Source organism: Perca fluviatilis, chromosome 17 (assembly GCF_010015445.1).
Source record: "Perca fluviatilis chromosome 17, GENO_Pfluv_1.0, whole genome shotgun sequence".
Taxonomy (NCBI): domain Eukaryota; kingdom Metazoa; phylum Chordata; class Actinopteri; order Perciformes; family Percidae; genus Perca; species Perca fluviatilis.
This window is the reverse complement of record NC_053128.1, coordinates 19,951,112-19,970,994: the sequence shown is the minus strand read 5'-3', so window position 1 is coordinate 19,970,994 and position 19,883 is coordinate 19,951,112. Positions and strand designations below refer to the sequence as shown.

General features: G+C 42.6%; 2 protein-coding genes across 7 annotated transcripts; one reads left to right on the top strand and one right to left on the bottom strand.

Moving 5' to 3' along the window:
* Nucleotides 1-882: 882 nt before the first annotated feature.
* Nucleotides 883-7,224, bottom strand: LOC120545547 (zinc finger protein 771). 3 transcript variants are annotated; one of them, XM_039779960.1, is made up of 3 exons: nt 6,884-7,224; nt 6,707-6,742; nt 883-3,827 (listed from the first exon to the last, which is right to left on the bottom strand). In XM_039779960.1, exons 1-3 carry the CDS (start codon nt 7,080-7,082, stop codon nt 2,182-2,184), a joined length of 1,881 nt encoding a protein of 626 aa, XP_039635894.1. In that variant the 5' UTR covers nt 7,083-7,224; the 3' UTR covers nt 883-2,181. The 3 variants fall into 3 exon arrangements, with proteins under 3 accessions (XP_039635894.1, XP_039635895.1, XP_039635896.1); XM_039779961.1 differs by lacking the exon at nt 6,707-6,742 and having other exon boundaries at nt 6,884-7,223; XM_039779962.1 differs by lacking the exons at nt 6,707-6,742; nt 6,884-7,224 and adding an exon at nt 6,571-6,695.
* Nucleotides 7,225-7,283: 59 nt separating this feature from the next.
* On the top strand, nt 7,284-19,636 carry LOC120545545 (PH and SEC7 domain-containing protein 4). Of its 4 annotated transcripts, none has more exons than XM_039779957.1 (18): nt 7,284-7,544; nt 8,265-8,672; nt 9,952-10,111; nt 10,538-11,252; nt 11,619-11,700; nt 11,913-12,231; nt 12,361-13,380; nt 14,259-14,339; nt 14,469-14,581; nt 14,702-14,760; nt 14,875-14,964; nt 15,062-15,105; nt 15,210-15,382; nt 16,213-16,283; nt 16,663-16,808; nt 16,945-17,089; nt 18,561-18,707; nt 18,792-19,636. In XM_039779957.1, exons 4-18 carry the CDS (start codon nt 10,716-10,718, stop codon nt 19,071-19,073), a joined length of 3,309 nt encoding a protein of 1,102 aa, XP_039635891.1. In that variant the 5' UTR covers nt 7,284-7,544; nt 8,265-8,672; nt 9,952-10,111; nt 10,538-10,715; the 3' UTR covers nt 19,074-19,636. The 4 variants fall into 4 exon arrangements, with proteins under 4 accessions (XP_039635891.1, XP_039635892.1, XP_039635893.1 ...); XM_039779958.1 differs by lacking the exon at nt 9,952-10,111 and adding an exon at nt 8,091-8,178; XM_039779959.1 differs by lacking the exon at nt 9,952-10,111 and having other exon boundaries at nt 8,265-8,448.
* The last annotated feature ends 247 nt before the right edge of the window (nt 19,637-19,883 follow it).

Below are 19,883 nucleotides of genomic sequence, written 5' to 3'. Positions count from 1 at the left end.
TCTCTTTGACTGAGGAGCTCGTCAGAGTAACCTGGAACACCTGAGTGTGCCCAGGCTATTTTAGCCCCCTCCCTCACCTACTCAGTCTGTTTGCACATTTCTAGTCTTTACTGCTTGACTCACTCTTCTGGTTCGATCGGCTTATGGGTTTTACTACAGCAAACCTGACAGTTCATATAAGTGGTGTCTAAACACACAGTATATATAAATGAAAGTCACAGTAGAGTTGGGATTTGTAGAATATACCAGGAATTAAACCTGTGACATTATCATATGTAACACTAAGCCAAAACATTTTAAAATACTGAAAAACACATTCATACACAAAATGACTTGTAATCCTGAATAGGGGAAGTACAGTATGAGTGTGTACCAGAGTTTGAGCAGACTGTGAGCAGGGGAGGATCGGTCTGAAGAACCTCCTCTGAGAGCCGACGGCGGCGGGGAACGGAGGCGAGGAGTGAAGAGCCGAAACCAGGTTGATGCGGCTGATCCATGAATACATCTCCACTTTGGATCTGAGAGGAAAACAAACAGTGACAATGACTGCTCGACTCTTTGACACAAACGAGCACACACACATAAGCACACACACACACACACACACACACACACACACACACACACACACACACACACACACAAGCACACTTCTGTGACTTACGAGGCCTGAAAGAGGAAAACCCTCCAGTCAGCCGTCTGCAAACGGAAGACGTGTGGCTTCTTGGTGTAGTCGGCTGCCTACTCGGCCAGAGAGTGGTGCACACTCACCACCTCCTCGTTAGTCGGCTGATCCCTCCTGTAATCATCCTCACAGACACACACACAGACACACACACACCAAAAATACCAATCCCTACGTAACAAAGACATACAAAAAGCTTTTGGTTAACTTTTCTCTTTAATTTAGACGCAAACCACACAAAAGTAAGTCACAATAAAGTCCTAGTAGCAAACACTCAGTTTAATATACACTGCTGTGCAGGTATACCAACCAGTTGCCACACAAAACAGTAGCTCTTTCATCATAAACATGACATTTTGCTCCTGTGTGTTAGTTGTACATATTTCATGGTAAGAGACGCGTTTCCAACAGTGAACGACCTAAAACGGATCCTCTAGAAGCTCCACATTCTCTGAGATCAGCAAAACAATTATTTACTATTCAATCGAGACAGATTATTTGCAGGAACATTATTTTCAGTAACATTACTAGACAAATACATTCGTGTCAGTTTAATGGATTGCTGACTGTATAGTTAAAGCTATATACAGCAATATATGAATGATCTTCACTTTAAGTCACTGGTGCAGCACACATTTCTAACCCTCTGACTACTACGACATGTATACATGAGCATCATAATATCTTAATTCTAAAACACTTATGTTGCTGTTTTTATGTTATTGTTGTTATACTAACCCCTGTGGGGAAATTTTATTTTCAAGGAGGTCAAAAGTCAGGACAACAGAAGAGAAACCTGAACCTGGATTTCAGTGTCTTGCTTCAGCAGGTCGGTTGAAATCATCCTGACAATCTGACAGACATTGCATTGAACTCCTCCTTTAAAGCATTTCAAAAATACCAACATTTTGGTAACATACAGCATGTTTAAAAGAACAACTGTTCTTTTAATGAAATGTTCATTATCTGTCTCTTTACACTGCTGCAAGAAAGAAGACAAGATGAATATTAGAGTTTATCAATCAAGATAAAAAATAATCAATCAGTCATGGAACTACTAAATCACAGCAAAGACTAGACAACAGTGTATTGCACTGTACCACAACGACAACTACAGTTTTGAACTCAGGAACAGCAGTTAAGACAATAATAATCTAAACTCAAGCTCTGATTAACAGCTTTTTCTGGAGCTTTCAACCACAGCACACAACAGCCCTGCATTAAAACAGTGCAGGGGGCTGGATTGGTGGTGGCGTTTTGTTTAAGTTACCAAAGAAGCGATAAAATACGATCCAGGAAGTCCAATTTGATTAACAGACTAATACAAAGCATTTAAATGCTTATTACTATTAGACACCAAAATACTGCACAACAGTTATAGCTGTAATACCTGCTTATGTAGGCTGTGAGATGTGATTCTGAAAAAGCTAGTCAGTTGATCTTGATTTAAGATTATTTAGTAAAATCACATACAGCACTCATTCTCAGCTTTTATATTACTCATCTTCTAAGACTTGGCTTCTAATTTCTGAAAGTGTCTCCGAAGCTGAAGGGCGGTTTGTTTCCGCCTCGCTGGTGCTTCCCTCGCTCTGAGCCTTCTGCTCCTTGGCGGCGTGCATCTTCAGGTGCTTTTTAAGGGAGGATTGGTCAGTGTAGGTCTTTCCACACTGGCTGCAGAGGAAGACCTTCTCTTTGGTGTGCACCAGTTCGTGTCTCTTCAGGTGACCCGACCTGCTGAAGCTCTTGCTGCAGTACGAGCAGCTGTACTCCTTCTCTCCGGTGTGAGTCCTCTGGTGCAGTTTCAGGCTGCTGGCCACCGTGAACTTCTTGCCGCACTCGTTGCAGCTGTACGGCCTTTCTCCCGTGTGCATCCGCATGTGTATGGTGAGGTGGCCCGCTTGGCTGAAGGTCTTCTTACACAGCTCACAGCTGTAGGGCCTCTCTCCAGTGTGAATCCTGTAGTGTGTTTTGAGGTCACCCAAGCCGTTGAACCGTTTCCCGCACTGAGCGCAGCAGTAGGGCTTCTCACCGGTGTGGATCCTCTCGTGTATACGCAGGTTGCCTGCATTGCTGAAAGTTTTGCCGCACTCCTGGCAGCTGTAAGGCCTCTCCCCGGTGTGTGTCCGCAAGTGGACTTTGAGCTGGTTGTGCTCGTTGAAGCGCTTCCCACAGTGCGAGCAGGAATACGGCTTCTCTCCCGTGTGGACACGTTTGTGTATCCTGAGCTGACTGGGATGGGCGTATGTTTTACTGCAGACGTTGCAACTATAGGGTCTTTCTCCTGTGTGGGTACGCTTGTGGGATTTGAGGAGATCGGCCCGGCCAAAGCGTTTGCCACAGTAGCTGCAGCTGTGCGCCTTTTCAGCGCTGTGTGTCTTGATGTGGATGTTGAGTGAGGCTGCTCGACTAAATGTTTTGGGACAGGTGGGACAACGGAGAAAGTTGTCACGGATCTCCAAAAATCCATCTGCGGGAACAGCAGCGTTTTTCTCCTGCACCATTACTTCTGGCTCCACAACTTGTCTGCTCGTTGCCTCAGGATCTATTTCTGATTCAGGGTAATATCTCATTGCATGGTCCAACTCTTGCTTAGAGAAAATGTCATTGTCACCATACTGCAGCACGCCACTCTGCTCCTCTTCCTCTGTCTTAATGAACTGTCCATCCTGCATGTAAGTGTCAGAAACAATGGTGACTTTAACTTCACTGTCACTGCCTCTGGATTCTTGTTTGAGGCCTGTAGATGGCGGCAGTGGCGCATATGCATCGTGACTGTCAAAACTGACCTCTGTGCTCTCATTTTTTATTGGCCTCATTGTCAGATTGAGAAGGGATGGAGGCTGGGAGAGGTCAATAGCACCGCTTTCATCCAGGCCAGGCTCTGCTTTTACAGATATCAAGTTTGGGGTTGACACACCTACCTCTGCTGTGTTCATACATGGTCTTTCTACCATATGATCAGTCTGCAGTAAAAAGGAGGAAGGGGATATGCTCTCCCTCATCTTGTCTTTCTGCTTCCTCCTGAAGCTCTTCTTGTCACTGCTGCATATGGACATCTTGAACGAGCCCTGGGTGGAGCTGACGAGACGACTGTTCCATTCTGAAGTGAAAGACTTTTCAGTGGCATCTTGTTCACGAACATCTGTATAAAAAAAAATAAAAATGACTGAACAAACTAGTATAGACTGTAATTTAGAGTCATACACAGATTACAGCAAGAATGTTTAATTAGCTTGGCAGTAGTACAATAACATCTCTGTTTTTTGTCTCTACTAACTTCCTGAGGAAATTATTAGGATCTTTAGCTGCTCTTAATGCTCCAGTATGTTCACAAGATAGCTGCTACCTTTGCCTGTCTGTCATTTGGTGTTGGACAAGTAGTGTACAGTGGGTTTATCAGAGTTTTTTGCTAAAATAGCTGCCTGTTATAAGTGGAGACGAGGCGGAACTAAGTGAAGTTGCGGGCCAGAAAAAGAACAATGAGCTGAAAGACACCAAAATGCTCCATAGAGCTGAGGGCAGCTGGGGCTTTGTCACTGCAACTGACCCACTTAACATTACACAGCCATTTGATGCACTTCAAATATTAAAGGGGTGATAGAATGATTATATAGGGTATTTCACACTGTTCCTTATGGTCTCCTAATGGGGTATGTAACATTGGTTGGGCTGAAAATGGCCTGGTTGATATTTTATTGGCCCTTATGCATCCCTGTGTTTTGGCCCTAATTGTAACAACAGCTTTTCTTCCAAATATGGTATGGTCATGAATATTTAGATGAGCTGCGCGCTGATTGGTTGAGCGACTTGCCATACGCACATATTAGAGACGCGCGCTGATTGGTTGAGCGAATCCCCAATACACATACATTAGAGAAGCGACAGAATCTCATATTCCAGACACTGCAATGTTTCATTACCAAATTCACTTCTGAGACTTTTTTAAGCGAGAAATCAACTATATAAAGCTGAAATATGGGCCGTTTTACAAAATTTGATGGCTAATTGCAAATTTGGTAAGACGTGTCGGACTTTAGGAGCTCCACACAGTCTGACGAGAAAGCGGCAGCCTGCTGGGCTCCATACCCAGCGCAAAGTCACCCTTTGTGGATACTGCACTACGGGGCTCCGCGGCCAGCTGCCGGCATAACTAATATATTTACGGTTTGAATTTCGTCACGCCACTTTGATTTTAAGGCATTTTTATGAACGCGAGGCGTCTTTGTAGGACGACCAGCTGCTTGCTATATGTCCCATTCATTACAATAAGGAAATACCGCAGCTAGCTAGCTACACTGTCGCCATAATTAAATTATATTTACAGTTTGAATTTCGTCACGCCACTTATACAACATCATTCCCCAATGTCTTATAAAGCTAACCGTTGTGACCGATTTGATTTTAAGGCATTTTTATGAACGCGAGGCGTCTTTGTAGGACCAGCAGCTGCTTGCTATATGTCCCATTCATTACAATGGAGAAATATCGCAGCTTGCTCACTTTCGCATAACTAAAGTATATTTACAGTTTGAATTTCGTCACGGCATGAATATTACAGGTTCCTCAAGGTCTTACAAAGCTTAGCTAACACTTGTCCGATTTCGGATATCAATTGAATGTATTTTTGTGAATGTCAGAGTTAGGAGGAGGCTGGCTAGCTCTCATTGATGGACTCCATCTCACCGCGGCTCTATCAATGAGACTCGCGGACAAGAGGCGTTTATTTCCCCGATTGTTTGTTTAAATAACTCAACACACATACCCATTATAAGATTAACTGGAACCTGCGGGCTGCGGTAAAAGATTGCGGGCGTAACAAGCTTGCTGACACTGCGGTCAGGGCGGCGATGTAGCAACCCAGGCAGCACCAACACCGGCACTAAACTCCGACACACAGTCGGAGAAAATTTGCAATAAGCCATCCTTTTTCGTAAAGCGGCCCATATTTGAGCTTTATATGGTTGATTTCTCGCATAAAAAAGTTTCAGAAGTGAATTTTGTAATGGAATAGCAGAGATCTGCGTGACCTAGCTAGATTCAGAAGACTACCTGATCTCAGGTCAGTTGTGTAGCCTATGTAAATATTGGGGCGTGACTGTTCTCTTAAGGTTCCGGATTTTGAGACGCTTGCGTAAGCAACTCAGCTTTGTTGGGATTCGCCCGTTTTCAGCGGCAGTTTCAAAATATGAGATTTTCATAGTAAAGGAGTGTCAGAGGGACTTTGAGCTTCTATGTATGTCCTATTTACCCACCGAACTGTCGTTATTCAATTATGACAGGGTAAAATCGGTTTTGCATTCTATCACCCCTTTAAGACACTGATTAGCCTAGCTTTACCCAGAGGATACATAAAGGCACCCTGATGAGTTTTTATTGTAAACAACACAAAATAACATTATTAAGGCTGAACTAAACATGATGAATGCATGTCATACAATGGGATATCACAGATTAGATATTACAATGTGTAAAAAAAAAAAAAATATGTCTGGAACATTCTTAAAATAATATCTGTAGTAATACTAAGGCAGTGGTGTTGATGTTTTTATTGATGTCCAACACTGGGATGGATGGACTGACACACACACACACACACACACACACACACACACACACACACACACACACACACACACACACACACACACACACTTAGTTGCAGTAGCTGTTCTTAAGGCTCATACTCTTAAGGAATTTGGTGCACACAGTTTCAGTTTAGCTATCTATCATTTAAACTAAAAGTACTAGTTAACGCAGTAACGTTAGATGAAAAGTATGATTGATTCCTGCATTTTGAAAAATATTGTACATATTTACATCTTCAGGTACACAGATATTTGTGGTTTACTGTCTATAGTAGAATTGTCTGTGTTAACTTAACCTACCATCAGTATGGGCAGGACACTGTGACAGTAATGTACTACAGTGTAATTAGCACTGTATTACACAGGATCACTGAAACCAGTGCCTATTTTCTACCTCATAAACGTTTGCACAGGCTTGTTTTTAATGTACTTAAACCTGCATTTACGTCTGCTTCCGGTCTTCTGTCTCCTCCTGTAGTGTACACATACACAGGCACAATTTGCTGACAATGCAGGGAACGCTCGAACAAATTGATCATTGGCTGCATGATGCTACAGTGTCCACTGTCGCAACGCAGACACCCTTGTATTTGCGGAGCGTAGACGACCATACCTTTTGCAGCAGACTCTGTACTTTTCTGTGCAAACAGCAGCCGCTTCAGGCCCTCGTTTTCAGACTCGATCCTGTGTATTGTGCCCTGGTACTCAGACAGGGTCCGGTCCACTGAGTCCAGGATGTCGCTTACTGTGGCTTTAAATATCTCATTCAGAGAAGACTCCAGGAAGAGTTTGAGATCACTCGACTTGGCCATGTTAGACCGAGCGGTTGCAACTGTGGACAACTCGCCAGATGGTTTGTACACGGTTGAAAGTATCTGGAAAAAAGTGGGTGTGTGGCTGTGCGACTCTGTGCTGCCGTGTGCGGAAGAAACAAAAGCAGGAGACAGTCGCACGAAAGTGACGGCGAGGAGAAGGTGGTTTTGTTTTGCTTACAAATCTGCAGCGCCCCTGTTGGTGTGGAGTTGTTGCTGTGGTGTGGTTAGATTAGCCGGGGCCCAAGCTAACGTTACTGTGATACTGTTTACACAAATAACAACGGTGAAAATGGTGTTTAAATAACAAGAAGAACTGCAAAACCATAGCAGCACTACTAGGACACTAACGTTACTACTTAGCTATACTACTAGTACCACCACCTCTACTAAATCAGCTACTACAGCCACTAGATAGCAACTAACTCACTACAGCTGCAAGGATGCGCACATAAATGCTAGGTAATGCTAATATTTTATCAACGGTAATCTGAATGCTTATCATGCTAATGGCACTTATTACATTGTTTACTTAGGTTAGTATGCTTTAACTTTAACGTAACGCTAGCTAACTGCAACAAAGTTAGTAACAGGAGTGATAACCATTTTAATGAAAATACTAATTAGTTTGCTAAAAATACTGATACCCGTGATGAATGTAAAGCTAATAATGATTTTGCATCTGCTAGCTAGTTAATCATGTGAGTAATGATAGCTAATTATGAAAAAGCAGCCAGTAACGCTGCAAACAGTAAGTTAATGCTAAAACTAAGAAATAAAGTAATTCAGCGCTAAAAGAAAAAGTCTAATAAAATGAAACATGCAGTCTAAGTCTTGTAAAGGTAAGCCTTTTAACACACGTCTGTGTTAAACAGGGGGTTCTGCCCATAGCCAGACACCAAGCCAGTAAACCAATAGTAAGAGGCCCAGCTAATTCAAGTGCAGCTAATGACTTGTGTACATTGAATCTAGATAGTTCTGCCACATGATTCCTCCTGTCATTTGCAGGAATGAAGCTGAGCCGCTCCCCTCACCTGACCTGTATGTGTGTGCTTGCATGCCTTCAGGGTAGTGGGCGTGGACAGAGGCCTCTAAGGTGTCTGAGCGATTAGGTCATCTGCCAATCACAATGTCCCCTTTATTTCTTCCTCTTTGAATACATTTATCCCATTTTTTCCACAGCCATACCTGCTGGGAGAGGAACAGGACAGAGAGAGACTGAAGTCAGTTCTTGATCTATCCCAAATGGACAGGCAGCATGAAGAAGAAGAAGGAGGAGGAGGAGGACCTGGTCCAGACTAGGACTTGCATGCATCGTTATGCGACACCACAGACTATAAGGCTGCTCGGCTTAAAGAGAGCGGATGTGAGGCTCTTTTGTTGTGCGCAGCAGGTTCAGATGTAATCAACTGAGGGTTATTTGTATTCTTGTGTGCATGTGTGTGTGGGTGAATGTGTCTGTGAAGGTGCAGCACTTTGACAGTAGTATAAACCCGGTATAACACAGCGGCGTGTCATTCCCTCTCACAAGACTTTAAAACCTCACAAGCCTGTTGATCATATGATGTTGCTTTAAAGAGCCTGAAGGGGGTAAGTCATGCTTCACAGTTGAAAAGATTTCTACTAATAGGATTCTTTTTCATTTTTTTTAAGCTCTTTGAGGTTTGGATAGTGTTCAAATTCAGGTCTGTACCATGTTCACTTGTGGTAATGAGTGACACAGGGAGTGTTTGTGTTTATCCTCTTTAGACAAATTCTATTATTATACACATTTATAAGTCATTTCACAACTTTCACTTTACCCAGTGTGACTGTGTTCCTCTTTTTTTATTTGATCCTCTCTGGTATGTTTTTTATATTTTAACTTCCTCTTTAATATTTTGTTCATCATCCTCTTAAGCATGTGGTGTGGCGTATAAACCTCCCATGCATTGTAAGCAACTTCTCCTGGTATTCTCCACTTACTGTGGGTTGTTTCAGTAATGTTTGGCTGAAGGTATCCTTTATTTTTGTTTTTGATTTGATGGAGGTGAAAAAGAGTTTCTATCGCCGCAGTTGTCTGAGTGTTTCATCATCAACAGTGCTGCCAAAGATAACATCACACACAGAGGATAAACTGTGTTATCATTTGAAACACAATATTTTCTCAAAGAGCAGCAAGAGGTTGTAATCATTACTGTATCACATCAGAATGGTCCAAACTATTTCTAATTTTAGTTTATTAAACTTTCAGATTCTCACTTATAAACCGTAAGGGAGACAATACAGCTGCTTTAACATTTTAAATGTACGTTTTAGTACCTCCACATTTTAGTTTCAAACTGTTTTTGTTTAACATGAGGCGGATCCTCTTTGTTAATCTTTGTTAACTCTTGTACATGTTATGTACTGTAGCACTTGTCGCACCCTGACAGGAACTGAGAAGTGAGCACCCACACAGGAAATGTGGTCAAGGTCTGTCCCGGATGTTGGTTGCATGACGTGAATAGAATGATTAAGATAGAGAAGTATAGAAATAAAAAGCATGACAGAGAGGGAAAGATAGACAAAGGTGATATCAAAGATTAAAGTAGGAAGAAGAGAACAAGATATGAGGTTTGACATTTTAACTGTTATCAACTGTACAAACACAGATGATAATTTGTTGTTAAAGTTCTCTCGCTGTTGCATGCAGTTCAAATTTGGACCCTTTCACGGTTTTATCCTTTGCCCAGAGTCACTGTGCAGTGTGGTGATAAAATGATAAACACAGGACGCAGGCAGTTAAACTGCTCACCAGAAACAGCCCCTCAACCCCACCCTCTGCCTCTTTCTTAATCCACACCATACACCTCTGTCTCTTTTTCTCTCTATCTCTCTTGCTCTGCAGATTTTCTGTGTCTGTGGTCAGGAAGTATAAGTGTGACATTTCACTAAAGGTCTATTGCCCTACACTCCTGCAGTGCCGCACCAAGAAGTTAAAAACAATTGATAAATGAGCATTGCATGCTAAAAAAAACCTTCTCCAGATTGGATTTGACATACAAGTGGTGAGTGTGTGGAGTATTTTTGTGCTATCAGGACCAGACATTATTTTACTGAAGTTTTGTTTTTGCTCGGAGCGTTGTGTGTAATTTGAAAGGCTGTTGTCAGTAGTTTTAAATGTACTCTTTCTCACAGATGAATAGAAAGAAATAAAGAGCCATAAAACCCACTAACTCTACAACCAAATATAGTAGAGTCTTATGAATGGCTTTTTTGTCTCTCAGCAAATCAGATGTTTCTCCTGTAGGCTACCCAGCAAGTTTTTATTTATTTAATGAAGAATCCATTTAGCAGAACAATTTTGTTGTTACACGATGTTACGGCTCCCAAAATTCAAGGAAAGAATTGTTCATGCTGCTTCAGATAGGGTTGTGGTAAAATACCTTTGAAATGTTAATGTCATGTTAATGTTTTTTTTCCTCTTGTCTCAGATCTGTGAATGGCTCCAGTGGAGGTTGTAACATGCTGCAGGATTTCACATTCATGGGATCTTACAAAATGATCATCATTCATACGGCAGAGGAGGACATTTTGTAGCGAGACATTTACCGCTACAGCATCTTTTACCAAAACCCACAAACGCCCCAACAACGGAACTGACAGAGATTCATGCTGCTAATGGAGGAGCAAAACTTGTGCACCTCTTTGCCAGATGTTATAGATTCAGTCCTTCAGCCGCCTCAACAAGACTCATGGACCTCTATCGACCACCAGTACATCAATGGAGAGCAGGAGAGCATTGAACTGGGCGACACAGAGCTACAGATAAACCAGGAACACGGGACAGATCAACTCAATCCCTCCCCAAAGGCAGGACGAGAGACTCCTGAGGAGGCAGAACGATGGGAGCAGGTAATATGGCCGGTGTGCCCCATGACCTGCACAAGTCCTCAGCTTTCCTTTGCCACAGTGCAGTGGGACATGCCCGATCCCTCTGCAGAGACGCTTTCATTCATGACTGACAGCAGCTCGGCCAGTGAGGCGGACTCTGGCGCTGTGACGAGTCTAGACACCACTTCCCCGTCACTTCACCAATCTCGAGACATTAATGCTGAGCTTTACATGAGGGAGGGCAAAGGGGAAGAAGATGGGTTTGATTCATGGCTTCAGAACTCCAATTTAGAGTGGACAGGAACCAGCTCAGAGGTACGTACTGTGTGTGTGGAGATACAAGACGACGTGTGATGTTGTCAAGCTGCCATTATTTAGAATTTTGTCCGTATTTGTGCATTTTCTGTGTGTGTATATACGCCTCTAGATAGTTTCCTGTGTCAGTAACCGTTCCTTCTCTAGGCGCTGACTTGACTCTGGCCTCACCACCTCAGTCTCTATCTCTGTTGAGACGAGTGTTTGGGTCACTGTAGTAGCTTGAGCAGTGGTGGGAGTAATAGAGTGGATGTAATGTTGGCCGGATGAGGCTCAGAGTGCAGCTTCTTACTATGAAACAGCTGGCAATTGCAAGCTCTTGCACAAATCATTTTCATGATCATTGGCCTGTGTTGCAATTTCCAGCCATGTGATGCTGCAGATCTGCAAGAGCCGCCGACACAGGAAAGGGAAGATCCAACACATGAGCTGTTAGACTGTAATAACGGTACGTATTTCTCGGAGAGACACTTTCTGGTCTTTTTCTATCTTCTAGTTTTTAAACGGGAATGTTTTTTTTTTTTCATTTGTGGTTCAGTTAAATAATTCATGATTCTTTGTTTCTGGAGTTTGTGTTATGCTTGTGGCCTGCTCATTTTTACTAGAAATATATTCTGGTTTAGCTGCAAAACTGTGATGTTCACCATCTTCTTCTTACAGAAATCGCACAGAGGACGGACTCAGAAGAAGAGGAGGGACTCTTAGGAACCTCAGATCCAGAAACTGCAGACTTAATTGATATTCTTGAAGAGAATGAAGTCTCAGAAGATGAAGCGGACAGTTTTTTAGATCTAAAACTAGAAGAGGAACAGGAGGAGCCCAGCATTCTGCTGACTGGACAGGGAGAATCAGAGGAAGAGCAAACTTCTGCAAATGGTGTTGAGAAAGAGGAGGAAAGCGAGGGAGAAGAGGAGCAGATAAAAGTGTCCTGTGCTGAAGAGAGTGATGAGGCAAAAACTGTCAGTCGTCTGAGTGATGTGTGAGTATCATGGGCTTAATTTAAGAAAGGGAACAGGAAGTGTGTGTGAACAGTAAATGCTTTCATTATGTTAAGTACAGTATTATGTGCTATTATAACTACAATGCGTATTTCATCCACACTTTGTAGGGAGCTTCCTGCAGAGCCAGTACAAGCTGACGATGCTGGACCAACCATAAACCCAGATAAGCTAATTCATCTGCAGCAGTCAGAGCTTTTGGAGGAAAGGCGGCACTCAGGGACTGGAGAGGACGTAGAGATAGTAGAACGGTTACATGAAGATCCCACATTTCAGGCTGAAGAGCCAGAAATGTGTCAAGATGTAGATCAGAACGTGGACCCTGAACAGTCAGAGGCTGCGGACGACAGTGAAGAACCATCGATACAGGCGGCAGATAATGCAGAGAGAATAGAAAACTTACCAGAGATAGTAGAGCTGACTGAAAAAAACTGTCGTTTTGAGCGACGAGATAGTGACCAAACAACTTCACAGGACGTAGACGTACAGCCTGAACACACCGAGTCCGAGCAGCTTGTGACAGCCGAAGAGCCAGAGCAGATCCAAGCAGAGGTGACACAAGACTCGGAGCAGTCAGGACTGTCGCAACATCTGGAACAGTCACCAGAGATGGAACTGACAGAAGAGTCAACCCATCCTGAAAATGCAGACCTGCCAGAGGACTCCACTCAGTCGGAGCAGACAGTTTGTGTCGAAGCTGAAGACCCCGGAGAGGCAGAGCAGCAAGAACAGACGGAGTCATCCGAGCAAAATGAGCAGACGCCGCAAACAACCGACTTGTCTCAGCCAACGCTCTCTGAGCAGCTTGTGCAGCCAGAGACAGACGAGGCAGAAATAACAGAGCATCTGTCTCCCGAGACCGAGGTCACACAGCAGACAGCAGAGGCCGAGTTCAATCAGGTGGACAAACAAGCTGAGACGTCACATCAGGGTGAAGAAGTAAGAGGTGCTGAGGAGAGATCCGGGCAAACAGTTGTTGCAAATGGAGAGCAAACCAAACCCTCTGAGACTGCAGTGCCTCCTATTAATGGAGAAGACGTGAACAGAGAGATGGCCTGCCGCCTCGCTGAACGGCTGTTTAAGTTGGATGGGATCCAACGTGTGGACGTGGTGAAGCACTTAGACAAAGAGTAAGCCCATTTCTCATACTCATATTTTATCTTCCTTTCTTTTGAACTCTAAACCCAAAACTTGACTGTGGAGCTGCAGCTGCAGAAGTGTTTCTGCTGCTGTCGGGGCTGCTCAGCCTGTTAAAACAGTTGTATTATGTCTTCTGTGGCTTTGGAGGAGCTTTTAAAAGTCAGAGAAAATAACCCTGGTGATGTCATCAGGGGGCATCTCGGCTACCAATTAATAACAGAAAGTATGTGTTACAAACTGGTAACGGATAATAGACTTTGGTATTAACCAGATCCGGATAGTCTAATGAAAGATGCTATTGAGTTGCATTATGGGAAGTGTAGCATGGAACAAAAAATCAGGGTATCTTAACCTCTGCTGCCTGACTAAAAATTGCTGGAATACCCCTTTAAAGAGAAACCTAACACCAGGTAGAAAAGCAGTGTTTCACTGCGTCTCTGGTTGCACATGTCATTGGCTTATGGTTATTATAACATTGAGATTTAGCTAAAAAATCACCCTGTCCTGGTGACAGGTCACATTACAGTAAATTCTGAATGTCTTCTGGACCTTTTTGACAGTTTGAGTTGAGTGAAATGACCACTAAGTTCCTCTGTATGCTCGGCCATCATATTCAAAAAGACATCTTTTCTTTTTTATTGTTTTATCCAGACCACATCATTTTCCTTTGCCTCCCTTTTTTTAATATTACGTGCCACACATAATCATCGCTGAAATATTGTCAAGATATTGAGTTAAAGAGACTTTATTTGTTTTCTATTCTGTCCCAGTAAAAAAAGTTTTTAGATTAATATAAACCGTATTATATCATTTCTAAGAAATATAGTGGTCATAACACTGATACAGAATGTGTTGTGTGTCTGTTTAGTAATGACTTCAGTCGTGCTGTCGGGGAGGAATACCTCAAACTCTTTGACTTCACCGGGGAAAGTCTCGATCATGCCCTGAGGTGAGAATTACAAAGGCGGAGCTTGGATTTTTTTTTATGCAGTAACTTCTCTCACAAAACACACTCATAAAATGTTACGAGACAATCTCCTCTTTTTTCCCTTGGGGTTTCTCTCTCTCTCTTTCACAGATCTTTTTTGAAGGTGGTGGTACTGATAGGAGAGACTCAGGAGAGAGAGCGAGTGCTGCAGCATTTCGCCTGCCGCTTCCATCAGTGCAACCCTGACTGCTTTACATCTTCAGGTGAGCTTCAGTCATGGTTTACTCTTCGTTCTCTGCTCAAAGATACAGCAGCGAGCGCTCACATATGACAGATGAATGTGTAATTTTTCCTCTTTTTTTTTTTTTTTTTTACATCCTCAGAGCCTGTGTTGGCTCTCACATGTGCTTTGATGCTTCTCAACACTGACTTGCATGGACAGGTAGGAAACATTTATGACTATTTACGTCTTAAGTTTTGTTCTGAAATGGCACTGTGTTACCAGATGATCTCTGTGAGGCATTTAGTCAGTCACACGTTTTGTGTGTTTTAACAGAATGTAGGAAAATCCATGTCCTCGTCTAAATTCGTGTCCAACCTCAATGGGATGAATGAAGAAGAAAACTTCAGCAAGGATCTCTTAAAGGTAATTACTGTCACTGATTTTTTTTTCTTTCAGAAACCAAAGTCAAATCCTTGTTGGTGAAAGTAATTGAACTTTTTCCTCTCCATCTACATTGCAGAGTCTTTACAATTCCATAAAGAGTGAGCCGCTGGAGTGGGCTGTGTAAGTGCACTGATAGAAATACTGTCATAAAACATCATCTGTTCTTCATTCTTCACATATATAATCTCACACATACAGTAAGAATCTGTCCTTGCATGTTAAAGTGACGAGGAGGAGTTGAAGAACTCTGTGTTGGTGGACGAAGACGCAGGAGAAGATGCTCCGCTGCGTTCAAGAGCCAACCCCTTCCAGGACGTTCCTCATGACAAAACGGCCCCTGTGGTCAAACAGGGATTCCTCCAGAGGAAGCTGCATGCTGACATTGACGGCAAACGCAGTGAGTGAGACACAAACATCTGTCTAGATTACTTAGCCTTTGAGGATAGTCAGGATTTAAAGGCACAGTCCGTAATTCAGTTAATTTGACATCAAAACATGACATGTTGTCAACAACAACATGAGATCCTCTGTCAGATGGGAATTGGTGTGAACTGAGGATTTCTGATGTTTGGCTTTGCTACTGTGTCTGAAATGAAAGATATGTAATCAATCATGATTTTAACCACATTTTCATTTTAAAGGCAAACATTTAGTTTGACTATGTTAAATGTATTAATTATTAAGATATTTCATAGTCATTTGGCCTTTTTCAGTAAACCTATAAGAGGCAAAACTCTAACCTTTCACATGGTGTAATGAAATTTAATGTGTAATTTAAATGTTTAAAATTTATATTTTATTTAGCTTTTTGCTGGATTTTATGTTATATTTAAATTAAATATTTTTGTTAATAATCACTATTTAATGTTTTAAATAGATTACATTTTTTTAAATGCATGCACTGAATCTGAGCACACCACATCCTGTAAAATGTTTTTGGGTCAACAGCACTCACTATTATAAGAACTACGCAATGGGTCAGTGCTCTTGTCAGTTAAAGAAATAAAGAGATTGTATACAATTTCAGCTAATAATTTATAGTTGAGATACTTCTCGGACATGTTGATAATGCAGTAGGCCGCTTCAGCTCTTTATTTGTTGGTGAACCCTGCATTTTTGATAATTTCTTGGCGTTCTGATGATGTTAAGTTCTCATTTGTAACAAGTGGCCTTCATCATGAAGGGCTTTAATATCAATGCTGTCTAATGAATGTTTCTGTGTGGCAGCTCCGTGGGGGAAGAGAGGCTGGAAGACTTTCTACGGAGTGCTGAGGGGAATGGTCCTTTACTTACAGAAGGTCAGTAACTCAACTCTTGGTTTTTCAGCATTATCCAATAGCATTCAATATTTATTTTCCTATTGTGGCCTAGAGCCGGGTCATTTTATTAAATCAAACCAAAGTAGACCACATAAAAGGATTATTAAGGTGTGGAGTGTGGTATTCAGTATTTTCAGTGGTGTAAGTGTGCATGAGTGATGATGTGTGTGCGTAAGTGAAAAGTGCAACCAAAGAAAACAAACGTAAACAAACCAAAAGGGAAACCAACGAAAGAGAGACCAGAGCTACACTGCAGCCAGGCTAAAATAGCCTGGGCACACGCAGGGGTCGTCACACTACAGTATAGATAATGTTGTGTGTGTGTGTGTGTGTGTGTGTGTGTGTGTGTGTGTGTCAGGATGATTACAGGAGGGATCAGCCGACTAACGAGGAGGTGGTGAGTGTGCACCACTCTCTGGCCGAGCAGGCGGCCGACTACACCAAGAAGCCACACGTCTTCCGTTTGCAGACGGCTGACTGGAGGGTTTTCCTCTTTCAGGCCTCGTAAGTCACAGAAGTGTGCTTATGTGTGTGTGTGTGTGTGTGTGTGTGTGTGTGTGTGTGTGCTTATGCTTATGTGTGTGTGTTCGTTTGTGTCAAAGAGTCAAGCAGTCATTGTCACTGTTTGTTTTCCTCTCAGATCCAAAGTGGAGATGTATTCATGGATCAGCCGCATCAACCTGGTTTCGGCTCTTCACTCCTCGCCTCCGTTCCCCGCCGCCGTCGGCTCTCAGAGGAGGTTCTTCAGACCGATCCTCCCCTGCTCACAGTCTGCTCAAACTCTGGTACACACTCATACTGTACTTCCCCTATTCATGATTGCAAGTCATTTTGTGTATGAATGTGTTTTTCAGTATTTTAAAATGTTTTGGCTTAGTGTTACATATGATAATGTCACAGGTTTAATTCCTGGTATATTCTACAAATCCCAACTCTACTGTGACTTTCATTTATATATACTGTGTGTTTAGACACCACTTATATGAACTGTCAGGTTTGCTGTAGTAAAACCCATAAGCCGATCGAACCAGAAGAGTGAGTCAAGCAGTAAAGACTAGAAATGTGCAAACAGACTGAGTAGGTGAGGGAGGGGTACGGAGAGCAGCTGGCTGGCAGACTTGAGTGTGGGTCTTGATCCGAACAACAGCGATCCAGAGGATGTGGGTAGGTGACGGGGTCTCCAGGACCGAGATCGGAGAATCCTTTACTTTGACAGAGCGATCAAAAGTCAGTTGCAGGCAAAAAACACTGGCAAGAAATTGAGATAGAAGCTGGCAGAAACAGGCTGGCATCTAACGCTATACTGGTAGCGGTTTAAACGTACTCAGTACTTCATAACGATCCGGCGGGGACTGGACGTCTGGCTGTCCTTTTAAGTCTGCTTTCGACGAGCAGGTGAGGTTCAGTTGTGGTGACTGGATCAGCGCCGGGTGTGTGGAAAACCCAGGCCAGGCACGACCCCAAACCGACTGCCAGGGGAGAGATAGAGGGAGACACACACCAACACACAGACAGAACACACCAAGCATACTACAGACAGATAAAGACAAACCAAACAAACACAATCACTCACATTCAAGTGTCACGGCCGGGGATTTGTGACATGAACTTTTTCAAAATGCTTGCCCTTCATGGTACAAAACTCTTACTGAACCTGTCTTAGGAATGTACCTAATTCATTGTCTCAAAATACCTGTTGCATGATCCAACTTCAACTTGCCGTTGTTTACATTTTTTCGAATTGTTGTTTCTTTTTCTCTCTCGTAACAGGAACAACCAATTAAACGTCACATATCTATTTTTTAACAATGTCTCTTGTTCTATTAAACCACATCTATGTCAATTTTAGCCCAACAGTGGCCTCTGTGGCTACATTTAACAATTACTTGATAATCATAAATGCTAAAACTATTGTCTGTTATAGCACCTTAAGCTATAACCTCCGTAAGATACTGGTCATACCAGACCAAATGAGGCTGTAGCAGCAATTGTAATTGCTCATGAATTAGGTTAGACAGTCTCACTTGACATGTTTGGATGATTCCTTCCCACATAATCTATGAAATTGAAAGAAGAAAAATTCTCTCAAAATGCAGTTTTATTGCAACTTAGATAAAAGTTAATACATTACTGAAATGGAACCCTTGTGCACCTCTGCAGCTGGAGTACGACGGGGATAATTCTTTCTATTTGTTCCTCAGCAGGATTTGCATAAAACGGATTTGCATGATTTTTGCTGTTCTTCTCGTCTTGCAGGAACGCCAGCTGCAGTCTCATGCAGGAATGCTGGAGTCCTTCGAGGCAGACTTGTCTTACCTGCAACAAAACCTGCCAGAGGGCAAAAAAGCCAAGGCCAAGGAGCTGGAGGAGCATCGCGTCAAAGCGGAGTACCTGCACCACGAGGTAATGAAAGCACTGTGAGTGAAACTGTGTATTCTGAGTATTAAAGGACCCATTAGTGATCCTGTGTCTCTTCAAACCCTGCAGATGTGTCGCTATAAGATCTACATCCAGGGGCTGGAGGCCTGGAAGAGTGTGCGGAAGACAGGTAGGTTGAGCATCGCAGACCTGAACCTGTTTGATAAAGCAGTGTGTGCAGAATCTGTGGGGAACGAAGAGGAGGATGAAGGCGGGCTGAAAAAGTCCCACTCCAGCCCTTCTTTGGACCTGGAGATGGCTCCTTCGGCGGTGATCAAAGTCAGACGCAACATTTCAGAAAGACGGACTTATCGCAGGACCATCATTCCTCGGTGGGTCAAAGAGGCCTGAAAGGTGTTTTGTGACCAGTTAAAAATGCGGATTTATACATTTCTGCTGCAAGCTGACAGGACTTCAGTCTTTTAGTTTATGGGAGCACGGAGCAGTGGAGCAGAGAAACAGCAGAGCCATATCTGAGGCGGTCTTTCTGCATTTTTATCTTGCAGCACTATATAAACCTCAGGGAATCCCAAACCCTCTCTCAGGATAGAACGCGGGAACCTGATTTGTTGAGTGACTCAAAATGTCTGGACCTAATTTATTTCGTTTTGTTGTGTTAACTTTTGTCTGTAGTGGTACTCCAAATGGTACAAATGTGCTTTCATGTGTTAGTTTTACTTACAAAAATGTAAACCACTAGAGGGTGCTGTAGTACAACACAACCCTGAGTGAAAAGAGGGGGACAGAATGTGCCATTTTTTTAAGAATCCTAATTGCACATTTATTTGTTTTTAATATTGTGTATAATATGTTGATGCCATTGTTGCATATTGTTTTCAAATGAAGGGGTTATTTCTGAAATGTTAGGGTTTTTTTCTCTTTGGGGAAAAATAAAATGTTACTTTTATTCATCATTCGGTATCGGTGACTATTTATGAATGTCAACACTTTTGGTTTGAGGGCCTGTAATTAAGTTTAAATGTATTTACTTTATTACTAATTCAGACATTTGCTACACATACAGGTACTAACATTGTTTCATTTTACAAGAAGGTGATATGTAAGACTAAAAGATGCAGCAATAATTTTCAACAAAGTGTGTTCAGTGGGTAGAACAGGCGCACATATATTTAGAGGTTTATGCCTCGACGCAGAGGTCCA